At 40.8% G+C, this 16,177-nt stretch overlaps 1 protein-coding gene across 1 annotated transcript in view; it reads right to left on the reverse strand.

Moving 5' to 3' along the window:
* Positions 1-16,177, reverse strand: part of LOC146679073 (protein kinase C-binding protein NELL1-like) — a 312,233-nt gene that overhangs the window by 170,594 nt on the left and 125,462 nt on the right. The window contains exons 11-12 of the mRNA XM_085407775.1: positions 15,409-15,508; positions 12,206-12,334 (exon numbers count right to left, since the gene is read on the reverse strand). Of these exons, the coding sequence (XP_085263901.1) occupies positions 12,206-12,334; positions 15,409-15,508 (229 nt within the window). The remainder of the gene's footprint in view (positions 1-12,205; positions 12,335-15,408; positions 15,509-16,177) is intronic.

The following is a 16,177-nucleotide window of genomic DNA, read 5'->3' on the forward strand; positions in this document are numbered from 1 at the left end:
TTTTGTCCAAGAAGTTCACACTGAAACATTTGCATAAAATCATACTTGGAAGCTGCCAGGCGTGTCTGCAGTCTTATTTGTAGGACACTGGCTGACTCGGTGGAGCAGTTGTGAGTCAAGGGCACTTCAGCAGTGACAACGAGGGTGGAACAAGTGCCACTTCCTCTTTTTTTTCCAATTTATCCCATGAGTTAGGGGGGAGAACTAGCCCCATACTGGATAGATTGGCAGACAAATGTCTCTTGACCCCCGGTTCAGCTGGTGAGACAAAAATGGTAGGATGATCAACGGTTGATGTTGTGCTTCTGAAACAGAGTTGAAAGAAAAATGTGAAAACACTGAATGAATGGCAGTTCTTTGCAGGCACAAAGATGTTGTTCTAGATTCATCACTGAAACATTCTGTACAGGACGACAACTACTTATTCTTTTCTGTCCTGGATGGATGACAGCATCCGAAGAAATCTGACATCATCCTGCCTGCTAGCAGAAACGTCTACTATATTTGTTGACCACATGGTTTTCTGGGGAAAGGAAGCACAGCAAAGTTTTACGAAGGCCACGGCTTCCATTAGTCTGCACTGCCGCCTTTTAGCTCATCCATGTCTTTATAAACCCAACCTGCTGTCTGTTTGTCTTTCCGTTTGCATTTTCTCCACTAATTCCACGTCAACTCTCTCTTTATACAACGTGCAAAAACAGAGGACGAGCAGACACAACTGCTCATTCATTCTCTTGTATTACACCCTTGTTTTAACACGGCCGAGGCAGCGTTCCCACAGAAAAACCTGACTGATTCGCTCAAGTACAAACTCAGCCAATTACTCTTTAATGCCGCTGAGTGAGAGCCAATTGAGCCGGCAGCCCTCACCAGTGCCACGAGAGACAAACGCATGCCGCTGCTTCCATCGTCGCAGCCTGAATAAGAACAAGTAAGAATTATCTGAACAGCTTCCAATCGATAAGTCACTTTCTTTTGCATTACGCATGTCAGCACACATCATAGAACAGCATTACACACCAGTGCAGTATAGCTTTAATGTCACCTTACAGTTATACCATTACTTCTAAGTTGAACAGTAATTTATTTGTTCATTTAAGTTTTACAAGATTAAAAATGCAAGGTCCACAGTAAGAACTCAGTACAACACAGGCCAGGATGCCTCCTAATACGGAGACTGGTTTTCTTCTTCAGTACTTTGTAAGGTGACCTTTATAGAACACTGTCTCTTAATAAAGGGGTTCTGATTCCCTTTAAAACTCCAAAGCTAAGATTCAAGTCTGGAGAGTTGACCATTACGTGGTTTCACTTTTTCCATCTTTGGTTCACACTACAATACTCATCTTCTGCAAAGCTTATGGAGATATATCCTGTCAGCTAGTATTTTGGTGAATCCACAGGAATTCCTGGTGCGATCTGTAAAAGTCATATCTCCAACACTTCTTGAACTAATGCATCTCCACTTCATCACACTCCCACTACTGCTGTTAGAGTATTTGCTGATGTAGGCCTAGTCAGCTTGCAGCAAACATGCTGGAACACATCTCAGGTATTTTTACTATTTAGCTCATGATCTCACCTGACTGAAGAATGTGCTCTCGATGTGCATTCATCAGGTTTCTTGTTGTGTTCTTAAAGGGGACATAACATGCCAATTTCCAATGCCACATTCTTCTTCTTCTTATATTATTATTCACTAGCTGGGCCCACGCCCTCATTTTAAGTTTGACAGCGTTTTAGTAGGTAAAAGTGAATGCTTTGATATGAATTGAGCTGCGGTTTGGGGAAGGCCTCAAAGGGACTAGAAGAAAGAAAAGAAGAAAGTGTACTTTATTGGTCCCCGTGGGGACCAATAATAGCGATGGCTCCCAGGCCTGGCATATCCCCATGCACTAAATAGAAATGAAGAAGTTAAAGAATTGAAAACAAGGAGGGAGATAGGGTGGGGCACGTAAACGAGAATGAACAGCTTGCAGAACTGCGGGAACCAATGTAGATGACAACCGGAAGGAGCCTGTTTGGAGGCGTGGTCCTGCTCCTGAAATTCCGATACATAATCTCCAATTCTTGGGCTCTACTGGAGTGGATATGCACAATTTGGCAGTTTACACTATACTGGGCCTTGATGCAGACCCTCATTTCACACTTTTCTGAAACAAGCCACTTTAGCCCCTTTCCCCGCACTTTTAAGCCACTTTAATGGCAAAATATTATCTCATTTTAAACGGGAAAGACTGGAAAAATAAGTGGTATCAAAATCAAACAACCAAAGGAATGTTTTGTAACTAATTACTTTAATTGGAAACAGGTCAGTGACAGGATTGGGTATAAGAAGAGCATCTCAAAGAGGCAGTTTCTCAGAAGTAGAAATTGGCAGAGGTTCATCAGTCTTTTAAAAAAACCCAAAAGGCTACATCGATAATTTGTGGAACAACTTTAAACCAGTGTTCCTTAACATGAAATGAATGTCTCATCAGTTACAGTACATAGTATCATCAAAAGATTTTAGTAATCTTTTGATGATATTATGTCCGATACTGGTAAAAATACTGATAAAAATATCCATAACCATATCCAACTTCTTAATAGCAATGAACTGGTCTGCATTGGTGCATCATATCTTTATTCTCTTCCCCCTCCTGCCCCCCTCTTTCTTAAATAGATAACTATCATATCTGATATCATATCTCACAGTACAATAATATTGAATGGGTTGCATTGTTGTATTTTGTCATGTTTCTCAGGTCTTTGTCTGAATTTCTACGAACATTATTGCTAAGGATTGTCTTATTGCATTGGAGTCACACTGGGTTAAATATGTACACTTGGGTTTTAAGGGGTATTTATTATTTTCTTCTTTTTTTTGGGTTGTATGGAAGCCCCAAACGCAATTTCATTGTTCTTGACAATGACAATAAATAAATAAATACTAAATACTAATACAATACTGGTGGCATTGCATTAAAAACAGTCATGATTCTGTTTTGGAAATCATTGCATGGGCTCACAAACACTTCGAGAAATTGCCACACAGTTCACTGTGTCACCCATAAATGCAGCTTAAAGCACTATCACGCAAACAATAAGTCATAAGTAAACATGATGCAGAAACACTGCCGTCTTCTCTGGGAAGTGAAATTCGAAATTCTTTTTGGCAAAACATGGATGGCACATCCTTCAGACTAAAGAGGGACCATCTGCCTTGCTATCAGCACTCAGTTCAAAAGACTACATTTCTGATGTCATTAGTATATTAGTGACTATGGAATTTGTAGGATGCATATCTGGAAAAACACCATCAATCCTGATGGGTAAATATAGTATGCAGATATGCTCCCATCCAGGGGACTCTTTTTTTTAAAGATCTTGGACATTTAACTAATATAATGCTAAACCACTTACTGCATTGATTACAACATGGCTTCATAATAGAAGAGCTGAAGTGTGGAACTGATCTGCAGTCCAAAACATTTTTATCAACGTAAAACATTTGTCATTGTCAGCAGACAAAGTCTGGGACAACATTCCCCTCCCAGAAGTCCAGAAACTGGTCTTATCAACTCCCAGATATTTGGACTTGTGTGTCAGACATTTGTTGCATTGTGTTTTTAATTTTGGATTTGTGTTTGTAACAAAGTCTTTTGCATGAGTGTTAGGAAATGCTCTACTTTGAAGTAACAGACTTACTGAGAATTTATTTATATTTATAAATCATTTGACATGTAAGAGAAACTGATTTAGGATGCACTTGGATGAAGTTCTCTATACTGTATCAGCTCATCAGTGCTACACTGAGAACAAGAAATGATCTGTAATACAAAATGGGAAAAACCTTTCAGGTAACGCACGTGCATATTGCCATATTTCCTGGGGCTGGGAAGTTGTTATGTGTGGTCATGCTCAGCGGGAAAAAGTAAACAAACTGTCAGGTTTTCAGTGGATAAGCTGTAGCACGGGGCAGGTGCTGCACCGTGTTTTTCTGAGCTTATCTGAAAACCCAGGACAGCTTCACACACCACACACACACAAGCAGACCTGTACTCACACAGTCATGCACACACAAACACCTTTATTCCTACTGTGCAGCTCTGCAGGCAGCTGCTACCCTTCACTGGCTCATTTTCAACTCTGAGGGTATGGTTCCTGCGGGTTTGAACTCCCAGTGATCTTTCTGTAGTGCTGTTTGTAGCTGCAATTTCCCATACTACCATACAGCTCTTCCTCAATCTGACTGTCTGCCCCGTCCAAGCCAAATGCCCATCTCATCCCAGTTTTTCTGCAAAAACACGATAACGGCGGCTCAGCAATGCAGAGAGACAAGATGGGTAAAGTCCAGCACAAATAACTTCCTAAATCCTAATTCATCTGTCCCCCTGGTGTAGCACACAGGTACAACTCGATGGTATGTGAACATCTCAGCAAGTAGGAGTCAAGACACGAGGCCATGCTATGTTCAAACCACATTTCTTTAGACTTCGGCCACTGCATCAAAAACCAGAGGCGAGACGATGAATTGTGGCCCCAACAGCGAGAATGCTAAAAGTCACCATGAACTATTCTCACATGAATTATTGCTACAAAGGAAATGATCTCTAAGGCAGTGATCCACTGCAGGGTCCACAGTGTATTAGTAAGAGTGCAACACTGTGTGTGTGTAAATATGTGATTCTCTTCACATTCTCGATTTATTTCAAGGTTTCACAGGTATCCGGGCAAAAATCTATTCACAGAAAACTCAAAAAGTTGTAGCTGTGAGCGAAAAAGGCAATTATTTCTGGCTATTATTCCATAGTTCAAGCTTTAAAGGGCTAATCTGGATACCTTCTTCTTTCAGAGATTGTGACACAGGGGCAAATAACGCCTACTTTCTGTTTCATTTTGTTAAACTGGAAAAGGTAGATTTAATTTCACGATCTTCAAATCTAAGCAAAAACATTTCACATGGTGGAATTTTCTTAAAAAAGATTAATCTCAGGCAGATCAGCTACATTCACTGGTAGCAGTGATGTTTAGCCTCATTTGAAATGAGTCATCACCTAAGATGACGAATCAATATTATCCCAGCAATACCATTACCATAAGAATGACACAGATTTTCTTTTCATATGTGCAGTGAGGCCTCCCCCCCCCCCCCCCCCCCCGTGCTCTTTATCAAAAGATTGCCTCTTTTTATAATAAAGTTCTTCATGATGCATGAAATGGGTAATACTAACACTTAGGCTGATGTATCGCCTTTTTATACCAGCCAGAATCTGTCAAGAAATATGGCAACGCATCAGCCGAAATGGTTGCAGCAACTCCGGTGGCACTAACTGTGACGCTATTAGCACCAAAGTCACACCATATTATCAGTAAGAGCTAAGAGGTGAGAGATAAAGCAAAGGAAAAGATGAAGAGAGAAATGTGCTGTGGTGTCAGTGGAGATTGACTGGAGATCGGGGACATCATAAAAAATAGCTCCCAGGAGCCTGTTAGCTTAGGGGACACATCAGAGAGCAAGTTGGTGAGCCTGGGGAGTTTGGCTGTTCCAGTGCTAAATGAAAGCGAGCAGAACAAACAGAAATAGCCCTGTTAGGTTTGATGTGTCGGCGCCACGCTAATCTTATTACCCACAGCAGGAAGAAAAAAAAAACTGCACCAAATAAAACACTAAAGAAAAACAAAATAAGCGAGCCAGTGACTGATAGCCTTAAAAAGCCTTAAAAAGCCTTAAAAAGCTCGATCGAGCGCTTGTTAATTACCCTAAGCTGAACTTAGCAACTGAACTCTGACCACAAACGCCCAGCTGATGAGGTGGTGGAACAAATCCACCTTTCTGTGTAAAGCAAGGGGCGAGTCGGTGTTTGAGTTGCACATAAGAGCCAGAGAAGAGTTACAGGGCACAGCAGGAGCTAATGCTGCCATTAATGTGGGCAGAGTGACCCACGAGGGCTCTTGACAGCAGGAGAATTCTCTACAACAACCTCCTGAGACCATTTCTATGGAAATAAGCTCCAGCTCCGCATATGTGAAAATCCTCAACTTCAATCGAGCGTCTTGCTAACTGCTCTGACTTTTCCCTGATGTGCTCACCCATAAACATTTCCAAGGACGCAGTGTGGCGATACCGCCTTTAATTTGAAACATGAAAGGGGAAAGAAGTGCACAGAAAGGGCACTTGAGAGGCTGTAAAAAAAAAAAATGAAAGAAATATATCCACTATCTAGGATGCACTTTGGTTCAGTATTGGACGCATGCTGGGATTTCTTCTACCACACATACAGAGCAGACTCCTGGGGTAACAACAGGCCATTTGGGAGGAGGGTCCCTGCAGCACTCAGCCAGGAGAATGGGGAATCAAATTGTTTGTCCTTCGATGATGCAACTGCATTTCCACATCAGCATGTCTGCTTTATTTAGAGCGGATTCAAGCCAAAGTGTGTCAACAACACAGGAGATTTTTTAGGCTGTGATTAACAAGCTGTCAGCAAAACAACGGCAGCGGCGGCGTTAATATTTGTATCCTCTGGAGCCGAGCAAGGATACAGTAGATCTACTGGGACTGTAAGAATATCACTGACAGCGTAAACAAGAGCTGATGAGGATAATAAGCCTTTGATAAGCCCATTAGCACAAACGTTAAAACACGCAGTGCGCTGAATGGAGGGGCATCATATGGTGTGACACGCCAAGCAGCTAACAAAGCATGTGTAACGCAAAACGTAAGTCGTAGTTAGCATTTCTTATAAATGCAATTAGCATTTAAGCATCAGATTGAATTTATCTGACTATACCCTCGCAAATAACATCTCACTTCTGACTGAATGTATGTGAATGAGACATGCTGTGTAAAGCACTTTCAGTGCTCGGGTAGAAAAGCGTTACATAAAAACCTGTTCGCATATTGCCACATTTGGACCAGCAAATGGAAATTTCAGTCATAATAATGGACTTAGATGCAAAGCTAGGAGATACATATGTTGTTACACAGGAAGAGGGAATCCTCAGTGCTCTTTATTTTCCTATTTTTCATTGGCTTATGTCACACATTTCTGAGTTTTAAGATAAATCAATTAAATTAAGCCACATGTAACAATCATGAAGCCAGTGTCAAACAGCAACAGTGCCTCTAGCCAGCTTACCAGTTTATTTCTTATAAATTTTTTGTGTAACTCCTGTCCTGTCTCATAGCTTTTGCAGTCACATTTATGATATGAATGCATACTTGTGCCAAACACATTTTGCTTTTCCAAGATCAGCTCTATAAATTCTGGTTGTTTTAGGTGGCCACTGGACACTGAGGTGACCTTAAAATTGGCCTTATCAAAAGAGATGTTACTCATCATCATTTCAACATTGTTTCTTTTATTTGTTTTAATTTTAGTCATTTGTTTTGTTGTCAGGTTACTTTGCTGTTTTCCAGCATGGTGTTCCCACTGAATCACACATGATGAATGATGATGAATGAGTTTCATGAATATATATATATCTCCTATATATAGAGTATTCATATTTTTGCACATTTTTACAGTTTTAAATCCTGTTTATTTACACTGGACCTTGGCCTTCGGTGCATCCAGTGTTTGTTACAAGCTGTTTTACCTGCCCTCCACCTGTTAAACAGATGGCTGCAGCAGCAGGTGGGTGGGGCTTCTGTTCTATAACGATCCACTCTTAATGACATGCAGAGCCAAGAAGAGAAAAAACATGTGCTTTTGCCTCTACAGGGATTACTTGTACATATAGTCAAAGAATGTCCTAAAGGCTTTCTGTAAGTCATCTGATTACATGTAAATGTTCCATGTATTTCGCTACATGAGTAAAATGTGAAGCATTAAACTTCATGGAATCTGGTCAAATGAAATATACTTGATTTGCTTAATGATTCATTATTTAAATATAAAAATCTTTGATTTTATATTTTTTCAGTTTACTCCAAATTCTTGCTTCATATTTAAGATGGCAAAGAATCAGTTGTTTGAGTGTATGCTGAACTCATTATCGGAAGGTTTGGTAATGTTTACTATGAGACTCTACTATTTTAACATTATGTATACAACAGAAAATAAAGACGAACACAGTAAATATACTGTAAGGTCAGAAAGCAACAATGCTTTGAGCAATTCTGGTTAAAATACAAACAAAAACTGGAGAACAGCGGTGTCGTGTGTAATGTTGTCATACTGGTCAGAGCTTGATGATGGAGGTAATGAAGGAAAACGTAAAGGGTTTTTAAGATAACAATGAGCAGACCCAGGGCAACATTTTCAAGTAGTCCTGGATCTTTAATGCAGAAAGATATCATTTCGAATGCAGTAATACATTTTAAAATAAACAGCCACACAGGGACAGACCATCATCAGGGTGTGCCCATGTTTGCATTTCTACATATGTTCATAATGTGCCAAGTAGGTGCCTTCCTGTTTTTGCTTAGATTCTCGCTGGGTTTAGAAATCAGGTCTGTGTCACACATGCTTAAGGAGACACACAAAATATGCTCCAACTTCTTTGACTTCTATGCCTGAAAAAAGCATTTTCATTCAAAGAGATCCCCCTTTCTTCTCAGGACAGAACTTAATTTATTCTTTTTTTTTTTGTGAACTGCCCCTTCTCAGTTCAGATCTAACTTTTTTTTTCTTTCTCAGAAGAAAGCAGCAGCTAACTTGCTGACCTCAAAAAGCAGCTTTAAACCGGATTCTTGCATTGCCCAGAAATGGATGAGAATTGCGTTGAAACTCAAAAACTCATCTTCACAATTAGAGATTCAAACAATAGCCTTTCATTGAATGCTAAGACAAAAAGAGGAGTGCTTTGCCTTTGCCACAGCCAATCAGCAAACATCAGGTTTTGTGATAGTCGGTGACATTACCTATTCTAACCAATCAGTAATGGTCTGGAGCATGTCAAATTTCAGTGTTATTCCTAAATCTGGGAAATTGGGTTTTTCACCCCTTCCTACTCCAACACTTGTGGTCATAACATCAAAACTAACTGGGGTAGGTTGATTAAACCCATACAGCACATAGTTCAAAAGTGTTGTGAAAGCAACACGTTCTGATCCCAAAATGTAACATACCAACGCTACGTGACAAATCGTTGGTATGTTACGCGTTCGGAAAAAAGAGAACCGTTTGGAATGAATCTAGACATGTACATTTATTTTACTTTCTCATCATGAATCGCTTTGGAAAACACTATCTAATATGGTTAAGGTTGTGGTCAAGGTTAGGGATAAGGTTAATGTTAGAGTTAGGATTAAGGTCAGGATTAGGGCTGGAATTACTGCTGGGCACGTCATTCTATTGAATTCCATCCACAATCCGGCGCATGTCATAGGGATACGGAAGGTTACCTTTCGCGTGACTATGAGATGCCTCGGGACATGACAAATTGTCGGTATGATACACGTTGGGAATGAGAACGGTCTGTGTGAAAGGTGGCGATTGTGTTGACTTCTAGACATTTGATCATACGCCCTACTCTCCTAAAGCGCAAGGGATAATAAATTCATTTTTAGGCATGCACCAGATGCACCTACTGAGCCTTGTGTTTAAAGAACCCTATTGTAAATGTAGAGCAGTGATAAATAGGGTACTGGATGTTGCCACACCTTTGTATATCAGTGATGCAGTGAGAAATTGATCCCATTTATAGAAATAGTGAAATATGATGTTTTGTTTGTTTTACAACCTAATTAATACTTAATTTGCATCTGCTGGTGTTTATTTTGACTGCAATTCCTAGTGCTAAAATTAATTTAGTAATCCAGTACTTTTAATTTATTTACTTTTGATTGAAATGCATATAAGAAATAAACATGAAGTCTCATCAGTAGTTATTATTCATAGAATGCTATTTTTTGTGTCTTGTTATAAATTTAAATCTTCTATATCACTACATTTATTTTCAGTAGCTCTACATTACACTGTTGTTGACACTGTTATTTTCACTGGATGGTGACTTTTAAATGTATACTGTTTTTAGTTGTTTTTAGACACTTTATGGAAAAGTGTCTAAAAACAACTAAAACCACAGGTGTTGAACTCCAGGCCTCGAGAGCTGGTGTCCTGCAGGTTTTAGATGTGTCCTTGATCCAACACAGCTGATTTAAATGGCTAAATGACCTCCTCAACATGTCTTTAAGTTCTCCAGAGGCCTGGTAATGAACTCATCATCTGATTCAGGTGTGTTCTAAAACCTGCAGTACACCGGCCATCAAAGCCTGGAGTTTCGACACCCCTGCCCTAAACGATCGAGGAACCATGGACGGTCACTTCATTGACCTTTATGTGCACCATAAAAATGAAAACATTTGAAAAAAGTCACACAAGTTAAAAAAAAAAAAAAAAGTCCTGTAAAAGTCTCCAAAATATTTACTGAGTCAGTCAGAGTTTATCCAAAGTTGTGAGCCAAATATCAACAATTTCAGCTAAAAAAAAAAAAAAGGACACGATAGGCGACTGAATGCAAGCCAGAAGGCTGAAAAGCAGCTCTGCTTAAATCCTCTCATCCTTGCTCAAACAGCCCTCTGTTTGCAAGTAAATAATCTCATCTTCACTTATTCAGTGGCACATTAAATCATTTATGAGGACGTAACGGTCACATTTAATAACAGCTCAGTGCCACAGCTAGACACAATCTCATGTTTATAAAATATAAGTGGAGAAATTAATATGCTCTATAAAACAATCATTAGGATGTGAGGACACACCATCACACTGTTGTGCTTTGATTATAACCCACATATAAAGATTCAATTACTCCAGTCTGCTCGGAAAAGGCGTAAATCTGTGGGGCAGGGATAGCTCAGTAGGTAAAGTGGTCGCCCCATGATCGGAAGGTCGGCGGTTCGAATCCACTTAACGGCTACCCTGAGGTACCCCTGAGCAAGGTACCGTCCCTACACACTGCTCCCCGGGCGCCTGCTTAGTGGGCTGCCCACTGCTTCACTGAGTGTATGGGTCAAATGCAGAGAAAAACAAGTAATTTCCCCATGGGGATCAATAAAGTATCCATTATTATTATTATTATTATTATTAAATCTAAGCCAGTTTAAGTTGGGAGGTGATATTGAAGCCAAATCAAATATTACCGTGATGTACGTCTGGATCCCCGTTAATCCAGCAACAACAGAAATTTGCGATGCCTTCAGGGTATCGCAGGGATAATGCCAAGAGCCACGGCTCCACGATTTACATAGTTGATCTAACAATCAGTGTTTCCCAGCCTTTCCTCATACGGTGTGGGACGGTTTGTGGACTGAGTGGTGCTCTGGGTAAACCTCTTTACCATGCAGATCAAACAAAAGCAGACAGACTGGAGGGCTTGTGGCTACACAGCTCTCAGCACATTTAGTGGATTTAGTCTGTTGTGGCGGCGACCCAATGACAACTTCACCGAGCGCTGAGCAAATCCTTCAATCCACAGATTGACGCTCCCGAGCCTCTCAGTCAAATAAGGCCATTAGTGCCATCGCAAGTAATCTGGGCCTCCAGCACCCACAGATTGAGCCTTTTGCTCCACCGAAAAAACCCATGCGGTGGAAGCGCCCCGATGACCGACTTTTTCCAGACGGGCTGGAAACCCCTGAAAATGAGCGAAGCAATGGCTCCAGACTCGGATGCCGTGATTCACAGGGAAAGCCCAGCATGCAGCGTAAGGCGGAAAAATCCTTCCAACAGCAAGCTAAGTTTACCAAAAAAGTTTGGTTTTAGCAAAAGCTTGAAACTATCCTGAAAGGCTGTGTCAAAACTTCCTGTAAGTACATATTCCACCACTGTTGGCACATGGCTATCTTATTGTGTTTGTTATTGCCACCCTCTAATCATACTGACTGTATCACAATAAGCTCAAAACAGGAGTGCCAGAGCTCTATTGTCAAACTCCTATGAAAGAAGCAAATTGCTTATAAGTTTAAAAAGAAAATCTATTTTAACAACAGCCCCAATAGCATAATCAAAGTCCCGAGCCTGGTTCATAGCTGCTCTTTAACCGAACAATCCTTGTTCTCTTTACAGCCAGTCATCATCATGTCATACCCAGAGCTCATAACAAATCTCAGTCTGCAGCCAACGGCCTTCATAAACACCCTCCTAAAACAGAACAATGAATTTGACGCTTCAACGCGCTGCCACCCATTCTGCTTTTAACATCCTGTGCTAATAGACATTATGAGACAGCCACGCTGGCCCTAGCTCACCTGAGCTGGGGAAAAATATGGTCCTACCTTCACAGTAAGTAGAATCCCCGTGGATGGAGGCATAGCCACTCTTGCATTCACACTCTGCTTTAGTATTCCTGTTTTTACACTCTGAGTTTTCCCCACAAATGAGTCCCTCTGCGCAGAAGTCATAACCTAAAAGAAAAGAGCAAAGGAAACCTTTGAAATCTGCTCACTCAAGGCTATAAAAAGTTGTGTACAGACACACAAACACAAACAAACACACACACATGCATGCCCGTAACACATGCCCGTAACACAAAGATAAAAGCAGATAAATGCACAAAGGAGCAACCTTGTTCCTGTCACCTACAACACTGTGGATAACAGGGTGCCTGAAGTGTACGGTGAGTTTACAACTTTGAATAAATCTGGTGTATTAATGAAAGTTCTCATGTAAAAGTGCACGTGCTAACGAGACAAAACATGCAAATGCAGACACACACACACACACACACACACACACACACACACACACACACACACACACACACACACACACACACACACACTCTGCTGATGTAGGAAGATCTCCAAGTCATCAATTCACTCGGCTGAGTGAGCCACGGTGCTCTTACAGTATTTGAAGACATCCTTTTAATGAAATTTCAATTTCTGAAAAACCACAACTAACGCAACAGGTGGAGCACTGCGTCAGTTATACAGAATGGACAACTTTCAAAATTCAAAACACAACTACACACACATACACAAAACTGCAGTATAACAAGCTTTGCCATGTAATTAAAATACTGTAGAGTGTATTCTGTGTGTGCAGCTAAGATGCTATCTCAAGGCAACATGGAATAATTACAGCCGTGTTTACAGAAGAGTAGCAATGAGTGAAAACTTCCAATTGCTGACTTCCCCAATGACCAGCTGTGTTTCAGTCCTAGAGGAAATTGTGCCCAGTAGTTTAACTCTTCTCCCTCCCTCCCTAACTCTTCTGCCAGGGCTGAAAAATGAAGCCAAACGATGAAGTGCCAGTTCCTCAAATGGCCACTTGAGACTATCTACAAAAGCCAGTTAATCTCCACTGGGTACACATCAAAGTGCCCAACTTGCTAGGAGGAATAAACATGTTTATGCCTAGTACAAAAGAAGAAAAAGGTTCTGGTCATGGTAACAGGTGAATTTCTATGTAAGTCACCCATTTAAATATTGAAGTCCTGCATGATAAAGGGGCCTCTTGGTTACAAGTAGATGCTGGCACAGGTGGCTGGAGCCACTAGCTGCCTGCTAGACATTATCTCAGCTAACTGGAGTAGCTGAGCTGGACCTCTTGACTGTCCTTTTGTGGTGCTGGTGCTGTTTGGAGTGTTGATGTGATTATCTGACAAATAACAGGGCTTGCTGTGAGGTTAATTGCACTGATGATATTGATGTTTTTTTTCCCCCTTTGGCAATAATTAACAAGTACCTAGTTGTAGCTAGTTAGATGATAACTTCAAACTCTGGTCTCCTGCCTGTGTGTGATCATTTCTGCCTACCTAGATAAAGAACAGCTACATCTATCATTCATCTGTGCTCTGTGATCTGAACCAAGCCAGAGTGAGACTCATGCACATGCACAAAAATGTGACCCGACAGAGAGACAGACAGACAAAAAGACAGACAGACATAGATGATTGTCTCCTGCTCAGTAGGTACGAGTTGATATAGCCCATCATGTCCTGTAATGAGTGACAGACTGGCTGCACATAAAAGCCCTGCGAGGCAGGGAGCCTGGGGAGCTATTACCGAAGAAAGACTTGTGCCTGCATTATTCTCCCTCTCAGTCCTTAAATCATCTGCAGCGAGTCCTCACAGGATCATGTGTACATGCTACAGAGAGACCAACTGTGATAGTGTGTTTATGTAAAAGGGGAGTTGTTGCTGGATTTTGATTTGCACTGCACTGCACACTTGCACGAGCCCCTCACACTGTGCAATTCTTTGTTTTCTTTCCCCGGTGAAATTCTACCTGGTATGAAGACTGTGTGACAATTGTGTAATTACCAATTTAACAAAGCCAGCGTGACTCCGAGGACTTTAACAGCGAGGTACAATTACATCTCAGAGTGGTGGTAAAGGACCAAGTCACGACGCGGCAAAAAGAGGCCTGGAGATGATTTGGAAACAATGATAATGAATAATGACCGACTTGGCTTTTTAGCAAGTGTGTGTGTGTGTGTGTGTGTGTGTGTGTGTGTGTGTGTGTGTGTGTGTGTGTGTGTGTGTGTGTGTGTGTGTGTGTGTGTGTCGGAGAGGTAAGAAAAGGTTTGGAGAGAAGAGGCACTGAGACTTTAATCTTTAATTGCTGCTCCTTACTGTATTAAATCTACTTTTCTGTTCTTCCTTCCTCAGCTATATTTCCCTTTATAATGCATAGCTGTCTTTTCTCTCCTTACTCTTTTCTCTTACTTTCCAACAAAAGGAGTTCAAGTCCTTTCCTTCCTTTACTCTTAAGTTCCTCTCCTGCTTTCTCTTTACTCTTTACCTAACACTCTCAGTATTGTCAGTATATCAGTTTGTAGTCGTCATCTCTTTTCCTTTCTTTTGCTGGCATGTGCGTTTTACCTTATTTACCTCCCATCTGCCCCCTTCCTTCTCTTCATCACAGCAAGTCTAAGACTTCATTTTACCTTCCCTTACCTTTCTGCTTTTTGCTGTCTTATGCTATACTCATTTATCTTTTCGTCTCCCTCTCTTTCCTATTCCCAAACATGTATTTTCCTTTCCATTTCATCCCCGTCCTGTGTGAATACAGTGAGTCTAAGAAATGCTAGCTTACCTAAACAAGAGCGCAATTTCCTTCACTCAGAACCTGCCCCAGGGATTCTTTCATTATGTCTCTATAGATGGCAGCCTCCTGTAGTTTGTTTATTCAATGTATTTACTGAATTACCAGTGGCTATTTACCCCGTAGCATTTCCCTGCCAAAGCAATGGGGTTCAGGTAAATAGGCATAGCAGGTGCTCTATGGCAGAAAGACCAATCTGCTCTGAAAGGTACACGGGCCAAAAAGCATTCACAGTGGATGACAAGGGAGAGAGACTAAATTATTGCAGAGGCACAGCCTGAATCAGCATTGGGAAGACGGCTGTGTTTACTCCTCACAGCGACACAGTACCGTGTGTGTACATGCAAAAAAAAGAAAGAAGAAGAAGAAAAAAAAGTAATCCATACAACTGAGAAAAGTGCAGTGGGAAGTGGAAAGAAACATGTACCTCTGCAAACATTGCAGCATCTGCCATCTGGTAAGATCTGTTCACTGAGGGTGCAGTTTAGATCTGGACAGGTCTCTGTGACTTTCACCATCAGGCCATTCTGGAAGGACAGGACACAGGCAAGACATCGTGATTTCAGAGATGGGGTCAGATGTGTGAAGGGCTATGCATTAAGAAAGAATCAGTTTTCCACCAGTTATACAATCTGATCTCTTATAATATTTAAAACTGCAACCTCTCATCCACAGGACTGCTTCTTCAACCAATTTTTTTCTTATCAGTCCCATTTCCTGACTTTAAACACTTAAATCAGCTGTTTTTGAAAGGCCATACTGGGTATTGAGTAAATTATATATATTAATATTTCACGTCTTTCCTCAATGTCGTCCCTTTGTAGGAAGTAGGAACCATTTTAACTGCTTTCTCATGTCATCTGTAAATAGCCCAGTTTCTTGGTGAACCTCTGTCTCTCCATCTGATCGTGCTTTTTTTCTAAAAATGTATTCTGTATTTCAGTTAATTTTTAATTTATTAAAGCTGCACTATTTCTGCACTACTGACTCAAACAGTAGACACATAAAAACATTTGAATGAGGAAAAGCCTAAATGAGCCAAATAGATCATTTGTCTCTGAAGGAGCCAAAGGAACCATGGAAATAAAATGAATATTAGACTTTAAAACTTGAAAATTAATTATAATGTTGCTCTGTGTGTGACCAGGGTGGAAATAAATATATATATGGTAATATTTTAGCTAGCTTCATAAAAC

This window comes from Rhamphochromis longiceps, linkage group LG1 (assembly GCF_057381845.1).
Source record: "Rhamphochromis longiceps isolate RC_006_pf linkage group LG1, R_longiceps_female_GT1.1, whole genome shotgun sequence".
Taxonomy (NCBI): domain Eukaryota; kingdom Metazoa; phylum Chordata; class Actinopteri; order Cichliformes; family Cichlidae; genus Rhamphochromis; species Rhamphochromis longiceps.